This window comes from Podarcis vaucheri (assembly GCF_965113315.1).
Source record: "Podarcis vaucheri genome assembly, chromosome: 16".
Classification (NCBI taxonomy): domain Eukaryota; kingdom Metazoa; phylum Chordata; class Lepidosauria; order Squamata; family Lacertidae; genus Podarcis; species Podarcis vaucheri.
In genome coordinates, this window is record NC_138754.1 from 14,889,943 (window position 1) to 14,906,026 (window position 16,084).

At 46.7% G+C, this 16,084-nt stretch overlaps 1 protein-coding gene across 2 annotated transcripts in view; it reads left to right on the plus strand.

Moving 5' to 3' along the window:
- The first annotated feature begins 8,546 nt into the window (after positions 1-8,546).
- Positions 8,547-16,084, plus strand: part of LOC309521277 (serum amyloid P-component-like) — a 54,528-nt gene continuing 46,990 nt past the window's right edge. The window contains exons 1-2 of one of the 2 annotated variants that reach the window (XR_014214603.1): positions 8,547-8,734; positions 10,096-11,052. Coding sequence is in view for 1 of the 2 variants with exons in the window: in XM_082203607.1 (XP_082059733.1) it covers positions 8,668-8,734; positions 10,096-10,715 (687 nt within the window). In the remaining variant the exon portion in view is untranslated. Of the gene's footprint in view, positions 8,735-10,095; positions 11,394-16,084 lie in introns of those variants that run through there. The other variant, XM_082203607.1, reaches the window with a different exon arrangement.

The following is a 16,084-nucleotide window of genomic DNA, read 5'->3' on the forward strand; positions in this document are numbered from 1 at the left end:
GCCAGAAGCGGCTTAGTCATGCTGGCCACATGACCCGGAAGCTGTCTGTGGACAAACGCCGGCTCCTTTGGCCTGTAAAGCGAGATGAGTGCCGCAACCCCAGAGTCATCCACGACTGGACTTAACGGTCAGGGGTCCCTTTACCTTTTAGTAACTCTAGAACTGCAGGACGGCCATTGAAGCTGAATGTTGGAAGATTTGGGACAGACGGGGGGGTAGTCCTTATTCACTCAACGCATAATTAAGCTGCGGAACTCACTCCCACTGGAAGCAGTGACAGACCCTCCAAGTGCTCCTATTTCCCAGGGACAGTCCTGGATTTATAGAAACCATCAAGAGACAATTTCTGCGACGTTATTAATGCTGTAAGATCTGTGAAGGAAAGGAGGACGATACAGACTAGACCACCCGCAAGAAAGAAGGAAAAGGAAAAATCACGGCACCTGCCACCAATTATATTGGAACACATGAGCAGAGAACACATGGTTCATTTGGAAAAAGTAAGTTTTTACATTATTATTATTATTATTAAACTTATTAACATTGTTAAATTTGAATTAAATTTAATTTTTTATTATTATATTAGTAGTATTATAATTAAATTATTAATTAAATTTCTATGCCGCCCTTCATCCAAGAATCACAGGATGGTTTACAATATAAAAATGCAAAAATACATGCCATAGTAACAAACAGAAAGAATACCCCCACCCTCTGCCGCCCCAGTTTAAAAGGCCACAGATGACTGAATCAGGCAAAGGGCTGGGAGAAAAGGAATGTTTTTGCCCGGTATCTAAAGATATTTAACAAGGGCACCAGGCGAGCCTCCCAGGGGAGAACATTCTACAAATGGGGAGCCACCAGATAATAATCCCTTTCTCGTGTTGCCAGCCTCTGGACCTCTTGCAAAGGTGGCACATGAAGAAAGGCCTCAGGAGATGGTCACAGTATTTAAATACCGATTTCATTGATGCTTTGCAAAACATAAATGCACTTCACACTTCACATCTGGAATTCCCCGATTCTTAATTGGATTGCTTGACATTGGCATGCGCAGCTGATGAAGCTGACATGGAGCGCTGAAAAGCTCAGGGTTGACCACATGTGCTTCTCTAATTCTTTTTTACAGGTCAAGGTGGGATGAAGGGAGGTAGCCAACACTCTAGACCACTGAAGGAGAAGCATCATCTTCCCAGTCATTGTCTGTGGGTGAATGAGAATCGAAGTTTAACAGGTGTGCTCAAATTTAAAACCTGGCTACCTTTAATGGTTGCTTTGTGCATGGTGGCAATTGATTTGTCCAGGACATTTCATTCTCTCTCTCTCATATATTTGTTGTTGTTTTTAGTCATGTCCGACTCTTCGTGACCCCATGGACCAGAGCACGCCAGGCACTCCTGTCTTCCACTGCCTCCCGCAGTTTGGTCAAACTCATATTAGTAGCTTCGAGAGCACTGTCCGTCCAACCATCTCCTCCTCTGTCGTCCCCTTCTCCTTGTGCCCTCTATCTTTCCCATCTTTTCTCTTCTCTTCTCATGAGGTGGCCAATGTATTGGAGCCTCAGCTTCAGGATCTGTCCTTCCAGTGAGCACTCAGGGCTGATTTCCTTCAGAATGGAGAGGTTTGATCTTCTTGCAGGCCATGGGACTCTCAAGAGTCTCCTTCAGCACCAGAATTCGGCAGCACCTCTGCTTCAAGGGAAAAGCATTTGCTGGTGGCAGCAAGTTTTTTGCAGAGATTGGCCCCCTCCCATCTCTGGCACTCGTACCAAAGTTCACTGATGTCCTTGTATGTTTTATGGAGATTACTGTAGCCCTTTGGGAGCTTACGTTGTAATCCTTACATGCAGCGTTGCCCATATAAACAATTGGCAGAAATATCATTCAAAACGCCTGGCTCTGAGCCAGAGAGCATACTCAGTGATAGGATAGGGGAAGAAAACTATGTTACCAAGGGAATATTCTTAGAGGAAGGGTCTGGATTGCAGAATATACATTAGGCACAGCGTAACCCAAGTACGCTGCAGTTGATCCCCCAAATCCCTCCAAGTCTCACAAAGGAAGGAAAGTGCAGACATAGCTGCTTCTCTCAAGCACAACCCTGACTTTTCTTTGCCAATGGCTATAAAGGCTTTTTGTAAATCCTCAGACCCAGTACTGCACTCAGCTCTGTTGAGGAATCCCAAACAAACAGTGCCCAAATCTTTTTGGAAGTAAAATCCTCTCATTGTAAGGAAACCTGGAATGTGTCTGTGTCACACATACAGCCAGCCAAAGAATGGGGAGCAGTTGATGGATGATGTACAGTAGGTGTGTTGATGATTATCCATTCTGAAGATTTGCTCGTGCCTTCAGACCACCAGACCCCAGGCAGGTTGGCAGAGGCTCTTTTCTCCTCCCTCATACCTTCCTTTCTGGCTCATGGAATCGCACTTTGCGATCACGTACAAGTTTTTTTTTGAGTTGCAGGAGTTTCAGTCTAGATGAAACTCAGGGTCCCCTTCCAAACCTGCCATCCTGTAATTGCGAGAGTGGAATGTGCAAGGTAAGGGACGGCTTTGGCTGGCTGGCTTAAGTACCACAATTCAGCATACCCAAAGAACTTGCCCTGTGCCATAAAACAAAAATGGGTGGGCCTTTCCCCCCAGCCTCTCACTTGGCTTATAGGGAGAATAACAATAGACTGAATTGTGTGCGAGAGTTAGAAGGTGGGGCACACAGAGACATGTCACCCCTGGAAAACCTAAGGACAAAGCAAGGTCTGTCTGATTCTTAGGTTGTATATATGTGTAAATAAAATCGTATATTCTAAAGACACCACAGTCTCTGTTGACCTTCATTCCAAGGAAGCCAAACCTGGGTAAATACAGGAGTCCCCGAAGTCCCTCACCTATCAGGGATTGGGGTGGCAAGTAACATTATTTTCTGCAGATTCACGGTAAATGTGTGTGTGTGTGTGTGTGTTGCAGAAATCCCACCCCCACTAAACAAAAAGGCAAATGGAAACTCAGCACGTTGTAGACAGACTTCAGAATGTCTCCTGCTTTACAGGACCAAGAGTCCAGACACTTACCGTATTTTTCACTCTATAAGATGCCCTTTTCCCCTCCTAAAATTAAGGGGAAATGTGTGTGCATCTTATGGAGTGAATGCAGGCTGCGCAGCTATCGCTGGAGCCAGAACAGCAAGAGGGATCGCTGCGCAGCACTCCCTCTCGCTGTTCTGGCTTAGCCACGTGAAGCCTCTTCAACATTTGATTCAGAATATTTTTTTTCTTGTTTTCCTCCTCTAAAAACTAGGTGTGTCTTATGGCTGGGTGTGTCTTATAGAGTGAAAAATACGGTAAATAAGAATTTAATGTGCAATTAACATACGTGACAATAGTCCACATGTCTGTTCAGAGGTCTTTTGTGTTTAATTGAGCTTACTCCCATTAGCCTGTTATGTGCAGATGACATGCCATGTGATTTCAACATTGCCAAGTGATGCAAGACCCCCCCCCTTCATGGATAAATACCCCCCCTTGAGTTTCAGCAAAGCTTTTGAGGTTCCATGTATGACTGTGGCAGCATGGCACCAATCTAGAGATTAGATGGAGAAGTGCTGCCCCCTGCTGGTGGATATATAGAGGACTTTAACATGACAACCTGGGTTGCTATCTAACAGCAGGGATTTAAGAAGCAGGGATAGGGATTTGAACATCTCTAAATATATGCTTCGTTAGACACACTCTTTATTATCTCCCCCCACTCCATTGCTGCCAACAATCTTGGCTGAGCCTTTGCTGCATCACATAACGTACAGCAGGGGTCGGAAACCAGGGCTGTGGGCCAAATGCGACCAGGTCTCCTCCTCTCTCTCTCTCTCTCTCTCTCTCTCTCTGGCCCTTGGAATGCTCTCCAGCCCCCCCCCCTCACTGGTCCTCCTGGAGCATTTTTGCTGCTGAATCCTTGAACTCTTGATAATGATTCTTGCCTGACCTGCATGGAGGAGAGAGGCTTGCGCGTGTCTGCAGAAATGAGAGGTTTCCTAAGAGGGTTTTTTGGGGGGATTTCTCCAAATTTTGGGGCTCTGTAAGCCTGCTGATCAGTGCCGGATTTATGTATAAGCTAAACAAGCTATAGCTTAGGGTCCCACTCTTTTGGGCCCCCCAAAAAAATTTAAAGGAAAAAACAACCCTGTACATTTCCAAAATATAAGATAAAAAACAAATAAAATAAAACCTACATACAGCAACAGTGTTTTGTGTTGTGTAAGCTCCTATGATGTAAGTAATGAGCCCCACCTGCTAGCCTGCTCCCTAAGATATCACTGGTTTGCTCATCTCTATACATGGGGTGCCTACATTCTGCATGGACTGGTTGCATGGCAACATGTGCAAATGGCTTTAGATACCTATTAGGTCCATAAATTACCATATAGCATATATTCAACACAAAAGACAGTGACAATTTGTTGTTGACAAAGGACAGCTGGACACATTACCTTCAGTAGCTTAGGGCCTCATCAATCCTAAATCTGGCCCTGCTGCTGATATTTCCCCCTTGGGTGTAAATGGTACCATTTTGGTGATAGAAGGGACTAAGTGTATACAAAGACTGGGGAACCTTTGGGATTTGACTGCAGATCCCATCAGCTTGGACTACCAACCATGCTAGCTGGGGGGAGATGTAGCTCAGCAATATCTGGAGGGCCCTGATGTAAGATGGCGCCCATTCAGTTTTATTTTTTATTACAAGTACAGTAAGGTGAAGGTAAAGGGACCCCTGGCAGTTAGGTCCAGTTGTGGCCGACTCTGGGGTTGCGGCACTCATCTCGCTTTACTGGCCGAGGGAGCCGGCGTACAGCTTCTGGGTCATGTGGCCAGCATGACTAAGCCGCTTCTGGCAAACCAGCGCAGCGCACGGAAACGCCGTTTACCTTCCCGCCGCAGCGATACCTATTTATCTACTTGCACTTTGATGTGCTTTCAAACTGCTAGGTTGACAGGAGCAGGGAGCTCATCCTGTTGTGGGGATTCGAACTGTCGATCTTCTGATCGGCAAGCCCTAGGCTCTGTGGTTTAACCCACAGCGCCACCCGCATCCTGCATCCCAAGTAAGGAGTGGGTATTATTTCTTGGCATTCCATTCTGTACACATTTGTTACTCATTCCAGAGTACATTCCTTCCTCTGTTACAGGAGAGGTGATCACAGCCACCCTTCTATTCCCCCAGAATGAATAACTAAACTAAGTCAGGAACCTTTTTCAGCCTGAGCACCACATTCCCTTTTGGGCAAACTTCCTAGCTCAGGGGTGTCAAACTCAAATTCATTGGGGGGCCGCATCATCAGTTTGGTCACCCTCAAAGGGCCGGTTCGAGTTTGAGTGTCTTCAAAGCCCATGACACCTTTAACAGCTGGATTAAGTAATGCAGAGCTTCTGGCTGATGGAACACTACAACTTGATTTCATTTGAATACATATATGAATATAAAAATTGTTTCCAGTTTGGCTTGGTGTTTAAGTTACACAAAATGTGCAGGTTTTAATTTTTCTCATTCCCCAAATTTTAATCGAGCATTTGTTTGGATTTTCCCCCCTTTGCTACCTACCCTAAACCTTTGAGGAGGGTGGGAACTGATGGCCGGACCCTGTAATAACATTGAGGAAAAAATTGCATGATGTGTAAATAACCTAAAAAATAAACCAATTCCTTATCAGCTCTTTTTCCATATATAAATTTTTGCAATGCGCACCCTGCGGAAGCCGCGCCTGACGTTATTTACATAACATGCACTTGCGTATCGAATTTGCTTTTGAATCGCGAATCCCCAGAGGCAGAGGATGCTGTTCATTGGGCAGCGCGAAAACGCGCCTAAAGAATTAAATAAAGAAAAGCAAAGCAAAAGCACGCCGCCCCGAGTATTCACAGGGCGCGCTCCCGAAACACAAGCGCGTTCTCGGTCTCCCTCTCTCCAACGCGCGCGAAGCCGGCTCTGCCCTTCTCTGCGTTCCACCTCGCGCAGGCGCACTGGGCTCCCGCCGGGACTTATTTCACCCCGGCGAGCCCGAAAAGAAGTTGAGAGCAGCAGCAGTGGCCTCCCATATCCAACCCTGCCCTCGCCGTGTCAAATAAGTCTCGGCTAGGTAGCTGGAGGAGGGGGAGGCCTGCGCCTGCGCAGAAGGGATCCGAGGCACCCTGTGTGCGTGCCGTAGCCCAAGCTTCCCTCACAGATATATATAGACCAGACTACAAGGGCCACATGATGAGGTCTGGCGGGCCGGATTCGGCCCGCGGGCCTTGTGTTTGACACCCGTGTCCTAGCTGGTGGGCAGAACCAGAGGTTTTAAAAGTGGGCAGAGTGATAGATGGGCATTTTACATTTTCTACTGCAGTTTCCACACAGGGTCACAAAGCTTCCCCACCTCTGAACTAAACAAATGTGATATAAACAAAGAAAGGAAAGGAAAGGAAAGGAAAGAAGATTTTAATAACCGAAACAGATGGAACAGAGATGCAGAGGGAGAGGAGGGGATCATTCCAGTAAGAGGGAAAGAAAGCAAAGAAAGAGGGAAGGAAGAAGGAAAGAAACAGAGAGAGAGAGAGAGAGAGAGAGAGAGAGAGAGAGAGAGAGATCCTTCCACACTTCTAGCCAGACCTGGAATAGTGCAAAGCCAAGTTATCTGACTGAAAGGCCAGCAAAACCCAGACTGGAAGGCGAAGTTTCTTACAAACTCTTGTAGTGGATCCAGACTTGAAAGCTGACCAGGCAGCAGTAGGAAGAAAACACAAGCAAATGCTATTAAAAGCTTGCTGGGCCAGAAAGCTCCTGGGCAGGAGTTCATTGTTCCAGGTTGTTGTGAGGAGCTGGGGGTGGCTACTGCAGCTTCAGAGCATAGAAGACCCCCCAGCACTGGTCCCCATCCACACAGCGCTGAGGGACAAGTTATAGATATCTTTCCCAGTTCTTTCTGCCAAAGTTGCATTCCTTTATGTTCTCTTCATTTGGACAAGTCTTCTTGCCTCTAATAGCTTCTTTGACTCTGCTTCTTAACCATGCCACTGTCCTTTTGGCCCTCATGGTACCTTTCCTAATCTGCAGTATACAGTTGAACTTCTGACACCATGTTGTGTTTTGAAGCAACACCCAATCATTTTGGAGTGATACGACCCTTTGCCTTTCTAGTTCCTTTTCACCAATCATTTTGTTCAGGGGGGGCGTTCCTCTTTTGAAATCAAATGTGACCGTGATATATTTTATCGACAATTGCCCAATTGCTTCTTTGGAGAAGAATCAAGTTCACAGTGAGTTCATCTATCTCAGGGTAAGCACTTCATCCTTATGATATAGAGCAGGGCTGAGCAATATCTGGTTTTCAACATCGTGATATGTGAGGAGGTATAAAGGTAAAGGGACCCCTGACCATTAGGTCCAGTCGTGGACAACTCTGCAGTTGTGGCGCTCATCTCGCTTTACTGGCCGAGGGAGCTGGCGTATAGCTTCTGGGTCATGTGGCCAGCATGACAAAGCCACTTCTGGCGAACAAGAACAGCGCACGGAAACGCCGTTTACCTTCCCGCTGGAGCGGTACCTATTTATCTACTTGCACTTTTTAGCGAGCTTTCGAACTGCTAGGTTGGCAGGAGCAAGGACCGAGCATAGTAAAAATCAATAAAATATATATGCTTATTTTTTTTAAAATGCTGCCCATGCTTCTCCTTATTCACGACCCTTCCCCCCCCTTTCAGCTTTTGACTTCATATGTCACTGTATCGTTTCCATCTAATATCAAACTCATGCAGTGAGGTTTGACAGAAAATGGGGGCAAAATCGCCCAGCTGTGAGGCGTGAAGGTCGCTTCCTGCAAGGCCCTTTCCACCTGGCCTAGGGGGCAGGACCCAAACTCACCAGCCCTACAAAAAAGGCTCCTTAATTGTTTTAATATGCTGTAAACCGCTTTGAGATTTCTATTAAAAATATAAAGCAGTAAAGTAATTTTAAAAAAATAATAATCTGAGAAACAGGAGGAGAACCCCAGGGATTGCAGAAGATTCAACAACCTTCACATAGACTGTGTTTCAGCAATGTACCATATTTTTTGCTCTATAAGACACACTTTCCCCCTTTCTAAAAAGTAAGGGGAAATGTGTGTGCGTCTTATGGAACGAATGCAGGCTGCGCAGCTGTCCCAGAAGCCAGAACAGCAAGAGGGATCGCTGCGCAGCAAAAGCAGAGATCCCTCTTGCTGTTCTGGCTTCGGGGATTCAGAATATTTTTTTTTCTTGTTTTCCTCCTCCAAAAACTAGGTGCGTCTTATGGTCTGGTGCCTCTCATAGAGCGAAAAATACGCTAAGTGTGCAAGTGTGGCCATTTCTACTATCTCCAGAAAGGGCCCCACCTGCTACAGGCTCAGTTACTTTATATCTTATGTGCATTTCGCTTTATAACCTCTTTTTCTGAAGAATTTTAAAGGAGGAAGTATCAGATGCAACTATTAGGCAATCTTTCCTGGGAAAGGAGTTTCCTAAACATGCTTCCACACCCCTCGCAGCTCGAGGGTATATTTTGCGTGGAGCCTGAAGCTCTCAAGCAAGATTCTTCCTCTTCCAGAGCGAGAGACCATTCTAAGTCCATTTCTTGACACCTGTTCTGCCTTGCCTTGGTTCATTCTGCAGACGGCCAAGATGAAGATGCTTCTCTTCTTCTTCTTTCTCCTCCTCCTCAATGCCTGCCAGTCTTTTGGCCAGCAAGGTAGGTGACCAGGGAGGTGGGTGTCAAGCTTTGGGGAATTGACTTCCTCCCCCCCATGGCAGCAGATAAGAAGATCAAACGAAAGGAACGTCTTACCAGTTAGAATCTTTAATAATCACAGCGAGAGAACAAAGAACACGTCTCCTAGAAATGGCGGTGCTCCCAATTAAGGGTTACCCCCCTGGTCCCTATTAATCTATGTAATTCCTACATCTTGTAATCTGAGTTTGTACCCTCTGCCCTTTCTGTTCGGACACTTTCTGGGGGGTGGGGGATGAATGCTGTTCAGAGACTGAATCTGTTAACTGTCTCTCTTCCAGTGTTTATTCTGCTAGCTGTTTCCTATCCAGTATTTACCAGCTTCTGCCTTCTGAACTGTGCCCCTCTGCACACCGCTGTTCCAAACCTATACTGTCCTCCTGCTCCTGGGAAGATTCAGGATCAGGGGGAGGGGGTGGCTCCCACTTTCCTTCCTCAGTGCAGCCCTCCTCAGCACAGTCCCTGACACTGGGGTGGGAAGGAGCAGGGCACGGACCATTTTACTTGGAAAACACACATAAACCACATAAGCACTGGGTGGAGGGGGGTTTGACCTGAGGAGTGCTGGGGCACTGGCTCAGAACCTTTTTACATGTCATTGCCCTGGTGCATGCCAAGTCCCCTCCCATCTGGGTCTGCAAGAGCAAGGAGGGTCGCAGCGGCAACTACCGGAGAAGAAAACCCACTGGCAGCACTGCAGGGCTGTTGTGTTGCAGCTGAGCAACGAAGGAGAAGTGAGAGGCTCTCTTGAGCATCTCCCCTTTGTCGCACCTGCTCAGCTGAAAAGTTTTGAAGAAAGCTATAAAGAATTTATTTATGTATGCGACAACAGTGGCAAGAGTCTTGATTGCACAAGGATGGAAGAATGAGGAAACCCCGACAAAAGAACAGTGGCAAGAGAAACTGATGAACTATGCAGAACTGACAAAATTGACATGCAAACTGCGAGACAAAGACAACTGTGACTTTAAGGAAGAACGGGAGCCTTTTATAAATTATCTAAAAAGACAACAAAATGAACTGGACTCTTTGGCAGGTTTTGAATAAACATACACAAATTTACTGAGGGATAATATATTAGATATATAATATAAGGATGTATACAATTTTACAATATGCAGAGGTTAACATAGGTTGAGAAATCAGAGAGAGGAGCTGAGGGAAGGAGGTTTTGCTGGGGAGGTGGGAGGGGAAAAAGAGGGGAATAATGAAGATGATTTGTTTTGATAATTTGTTATGTTGAAATTGTTAATAAAAAACTTTTTAAAATAAGTTTTGAAGAAAGCTGCGACATTCTCTCTTCCTCCTTCCTCTTCCTTCAGGTTCAGGCCTCTCTGGGAAGCAAGTCGTTTTCGCGCAAGCATCGAATACTGCCCATGTGGTTTTGAAGGCCTCCCCGAAGCAGCCGTTGACCGCCTTCACTGTGTGCCTGAAACATTACACGGACCTGACCCGTGCTTACAGCATTTTCTCTTATGCCACCCGGAACAGCCACAACGATATCATCATCTACAAGAACAAACCCAACCAATACAGCTTCTACGTGGGAGGTGAAGCAGTGACCTTCTTGACCCCAGAAAAACAGTCGCTTGAAAGAGAGACTTTGTGTGCATCTTGGGATTCTGCCACAGGGCTGGCGAGGTTGTGGGTGAACGGAAAACGTCTACCGCCCAGGAGCCTGAAGAAAGGATACTCCATCAGCGCAGACTCATCGATTGTGCTCGGTCAAGATCAAGACAACATGGGGGGCGGCTTTGACATCAACGACTCCTATGTCGGAGAGCTGCTGGACGTGAGGATGTGGGAGAGGGTGCTGTCCCAGGAGGAAATGAAGCGCACCCTGCTTGACGACAATATTCCTGGAAACGCCATATTTGATTGGGAAACAGTCAATTATGAAGCAAAGGGTGGTGTTATTATTGAGCGCGCATGGTCACCTTAAACACAAGAGCATGTTCTAGAAAGTGGGCGTGCGATTATTCTTTAAAATGTCTTGGTTGTTCATGTTTGTACGCAACTCGTTGATGTGCAGTGAGTTTGTACGTATCTTCAATCCAATCGTTGAAGGGAGCTCCATTTTTATTCTTCCAGTTCATCAATAACCTGTCTTTTTGCCATAGTAAAGGCACGGAGATTCCACTCATATTGTCCCTTTGTTAGGTTCCATGTATAATCCAAAAGCATATTTCCCTCTGCAAATTTGAGATCATTCTGTACAGTCATTTTGATCGTCCCTACTACCGTCTGCCCAAAACTTATCAATATTGTAGAAAACGTATGTTTTAGAGAAGCGTTATCCTTGTTACATATCCAGCAGCTACATGGCTTAGGTCATCCTAAACATAGACTTGCCATAGACAAATTCAATGATATTTGGAATTCATTTTTATAAATACTGTATTAGGTTAAGGTCTGGTTAACCACAACTTTGTTTGTTTTCTAGATGGGTCCTATCTTTTCTTCTTCTTTTGTGTCTTATCTAACACTGTGCACTTGCAATTATGTACTTTTTAATCTTTCAGTAAAGAATATAAAAAGGGAAATGTCTTGGTTGTTCAGTAGATATGGCCTCTGGGCTGATTCCTGCCGTTTCCTCCAAATAAAATATTGCATTTTACAAGCCTCTACAAAAATGTGTTCTGTCCATGGCGAAGCAGCACAGAGTTACCAAGAGAGCACTTCTTCCTCATGGTTATATGCTAACAAATCCCGTGAGAGGGACAGGGGAACAAGAAAGTACTTGGTTATGACCTTTGGTTCATCTAGCTCAGTGTTACTCACACTGACTGGCAGTTGCTGTCCAGGGTTTCAGAAAGGGTACCAGGGAATGAACCAGACAGCTCTGCCTACAAAGCAGGCACTCCACCACTGAACTATGGCCTGTCTCCAAATATTAGTGTATGAAAGTTGCCATCATTTGTCTATCCAGCTCCGTTTCACTTACTGGTTGTTGTTTTTTTAAAAAAATCAATACTCTACAACATGCAAAGCAGCATAGAATTATAGAATTGTAGTTGGAAGGTTTCCCCCTTGGGTCATCTAGTTCATGGGTAGGCAAACTAAGGCCCGGGGGCTGGATCCGGCCCAATCACCTTCTAAATCCAGCCCATGGATGGTCCGGGAATCAGTGTGTTTTTCATGAGTAGAATGTGTCCTTTTATTTAAAATGCGTCTCTGGGTTATTTGTGGGGCACAGGAATTCGTTCATTGTTTTTTCCCCAAAATATAGTCCGGCCCCCCACAAGGTCTGAGGGACAGTGGACTGGCCCCCTGCTGAAAAAGTTTGCTGACCCCTGATCTAGTTCAACCCCCTGCAATACAAGAATCTCAACTACAGCAGCCATCCCAGACCCTCCAAGTATCCTTATTTTCCAGGGACGCCCGTGATTTAGAGAAGCCGTTTCGGTTTCTGATTTGAACCCAGAATGTCCTGCTTTTCCTTAGGACAGGGGTCTGCAACCCGCGGCTCCGGAGCCGCATGTGGCTCTTTTACACCTTTGCTGCGGCTCCAGGGCGGATACTAGCGAGGGGAGGAGTCGCAATGTGCGCCCCAACACTCCCCACTGTGGCGGGCGCTGTACTGGCTGTGATGTCGCACGGGGGCGGTGCGTGCATTAGTCACGCACCGTCCCAACGTCACCTTCCCGCCCGCCCACTACATTGTAAGGGGCATGTACGCTGGTCACTGTTTTGAAGGGGAGTGAAGAACATACACACACACAAAAAGGTAGCTTGTTAATTTAACGTTTATTTCTATGAGGAGGAGTAATTCTGAGGGGTCAAACAAAGAAATAATAAAAAAGTGACAAAAAGGTTATTTTTATAATGACAAGTTTTGCAGCTCCCAGTTTTTTTTCTTCAGAAACGGGTCCAAGTGGCTCTTTTTGTCTTAAAGGTTGCAGACCCCTGCCTTAGGATGTCCCTATCTTCATCGGAGAAATGATGGAGGCTACGGCATCCACAGACCCACCCACACCCCAGACCCTTTGAACAGTAAGGTCTAGGATAGAGAGCTCACCCTGTCCCAGCCCACAGTCCTCCGGGTTCAGCCCTCTCCCCAACACGGGGACCCATCAGCTCTCAGACAGTTCAGGCAGGTGGCATGAGCCATGAGTTTCAGAGATGTTCTGACGTTTCCAAAATACTGTATGACTGTGGCACTGATTTATTGATCAGATGGAGAGCTGCTGCCCCCTGCTGGTGGGTTTATAGGACTTCAATGTGACAACCTGGGTTGGTTCTCGTAACAGCATGGTTTTGCAGGGATGGGAGGAAAATGACTTGCTTGCCTGGATAGAGGAGACACAGAGGTTTGAGAGTGTCTGCAGAAATAAGACATTTCCTAAGAGATTTTTTTGGACTTCTCCAAACTTTGAGGCTCTGTAATCCTGCCAATACTTCCCTCTTGGGGGTGGTGACAGGAGAAGGAGTTTTGTCATTGGTGTCAAGGAAATAAACAACTATCTGACTTTTAGAAGACATCTGAAGGCAGCCCTGTTTAGAGAAGTTTTTAATGTTTGAAGTTTTATTCTGTTTTAGTCCTCTGTTGGGAGCCACCCAAAGTGGCTGGGGAAACCCAGCCAGATGGGCGGGGTATAAATAATTAAATTATTATTATTATTATTATTATTATTATTATTAGCTCACGTGGAGAAGCTGTTTTCAACAGAGCCCAGCGATGGAAGCGCTTAGCTGCATTGAGGGAGAACCAGGTGTTGAAATTTTGCGCCCCTAACAATTTTGTGCCCGGGCCAACCACCCCACGCTACGCCACTGCCAGCACTAGAGTCTTAAGTCAGCCCTACTCACTGCAGTAATCTGATGTCTAGGTTAGATGACTGCAAGGTGTTAGACGTGGGGCTGCCTCTGAAGACGGTTCAGCTGGTGCAGAATTCAGTGGCCAGGTTGCTCACTGGGGCAAGGCGGTTTGAGCATATTACACCGATCTCGGCCCAACTGCACTAGCTACCAGTCAGTTTCCAGGCCCAAGTCAAAGTGCTGGTTTTGACCTATAAAACCTTAAATAGACTTCATGGAAGATACAACTATCAGTATCTACTAGCTGGGATGGCTGTGTTCCAGCCTCTGAATACCAGTTGCTGGAAATTGCAGGTGAAGAGAGTTGCAGCGGCACTTCTCCTGTTTGGGGGCTTCCTACAGACATCTGGGGGTCACCGTGAGAACAGGATGCTGGACTAAATGGACTTTGGGCCTGATCCAGCAGACAGGCTTTTCTTATGCTCACAGTCAACCCATGTTTTCTGGGATAAGGGACATGGATGGCATGCATGTCAAAAAGGCCATACAGTCTGATAGAAGATGGAATGGTGGCTGATGATGCAATACTGTGACATCACAAGTTGCACTCTTGCATCATTCCTTCTTGTCCGCTGCTCTGTAAACCTGGGGTGGGGAATCTGTGGCCCTCCAGAAGCTGTGGGGAAGCTAACGTCCATCAGCTCCAGCCAGCCCCTTCCCCCTTGTGTTGGATTCTAGTTGTGTAAGCTCCTTGGGAGTAGAGACCCGTCCTCTTGTACTCTGTGGAAGCACCATGCGACGCTGCCAGGGCCAACCGCCGTCACCATTCTTATTCAAAGGTTTATTTGCACTTGTACCTTAGCCATGTAGAAGTCGCTCCCACCGAGTCCGCAGCCAACATCCAGCACTCGTTGGCCCTGTTTCAAATCCAGCATACGTACCAGCTCCTGTAGAGAGATGGGGAAGGGGTAGGCGGATCTCTGGCAGGAAGGCAAGGGCAGGAGCTGAGTGGGAAAGCACTGGCCTTGTGTGCAGCAGGAGCTCCCAGATTCAATCCCAAGTAGGGGTGGGATAGACCCCTGCCTCAAACCCTGGAGAGCCACCGCTTGCCAGTGTAGACAGTGCTGAGCTGCATTGACCAATGGTCTGACTCTGTATAAGACAGATTCCTATATAAGCCAGTCCTTTATTCAAGACCATGTGGACTAGAAACTTACTTTATTTTGAAGGGAATGTTCAGCATATTTTGAAGGGAATGTCTGATGGGCTGAAGTGAAGAAGTGATTGTATTCTGCTGGGGTTCGATAAAGAGTGGGGTTGAAGGCCCTTGGCTGGTCTCCTGCGGGGAAAAGATGCTAATAGGATTGGGAGCTTGATTCTTGGCAACCAACCAGGGCCGGATTTAGGTTTGATGAGGCCCTAAGCTACTAAAGGGACGCAGGTGGCGTTGTGGGTTAAACCACAGAGCCTAGGACTTGCCAATCAGAAGGTCTGCGGTTTGAATCCCCGTGACGGGGTGAGCTCCCATTGCTCGGTCCCAGCTCCTGCCAACCTAGCAGTTCGAAAGCACATCAAGTGCAAGTAGATAAATAGGTACTGCTCCGGTGGGAAGGTAAATGGCGTTTCCGTGCGCTGCTCTGGTTCGCCAGAAGCGGCTTAGTCATGCTGGCCACATGACCCGGAAGCTGTACGCCGGCTTCCTCAGCCAATAAAGCGAGATGAGCGCTGCAACCCCAGTCGGTCACGACTGGACCTAATGGTCAGGGGTCAATTTACCTTTACCTTTAAGCTACTAAAGGTAATGGGGCCCTTTATATGTCCAGCTGTTCTTGGTCAACAACAATAGAGTTGGAAGAGACCACAAGGGCCATTGAGTCCAACCCCCTGCCAAGCAGGAAACACCATCAGAGCACTCCTGACATATGGTTGTCAAGCCTCTGCTTAAAGACCTCCAAAGGAGGAGACTCCACCACACACCTTGGCAGCAAATTCCACTGTCGAACAGCTCTTACTGTCAGGAAGTTCTTCCTAATGTTTAGGTGGAATCTTCTTTCTTGTAGTTTGGATCCATTGCTCCGTGTCCGCTTCTCTGGAGCAGCAGAAAACAACCTTTCTCCCTCCTCTATGTGACATCCTTCTATATATTTGAACATGGCTATCATATCACCCCTTAACCTCCTCTTCTCCAGGCTAAACATGCCCAGCTCCCTTAGCCGTTCCTCATAAGGCATCGTTTCCAGGCATTTGACCATTTTGGTTGCCCTCCTCTGGACACGTTCCAGTTTGTCAGTGTACTTCTTGAACTGTGGTGCCCAGAACTGGACACAGTACTCCAGGTGAGGTCTGACCAGAGCAGAATACAGTGGCACTATTACTTCCCTTGATCTAGATGCTATACTCCTATTGATGCAGCCCAGAATTGCATTGGCTTTTTTAGCTGCCGCGTCACACTGCTGCGTCAACCAAGACTCCTAGAAGGTCTTTGCATCTCTCCTCTGTTCAGAACAGGCAGGAGGGAGACGGTCCTGTCCTGGCATCCAGTGAAATGTGGGC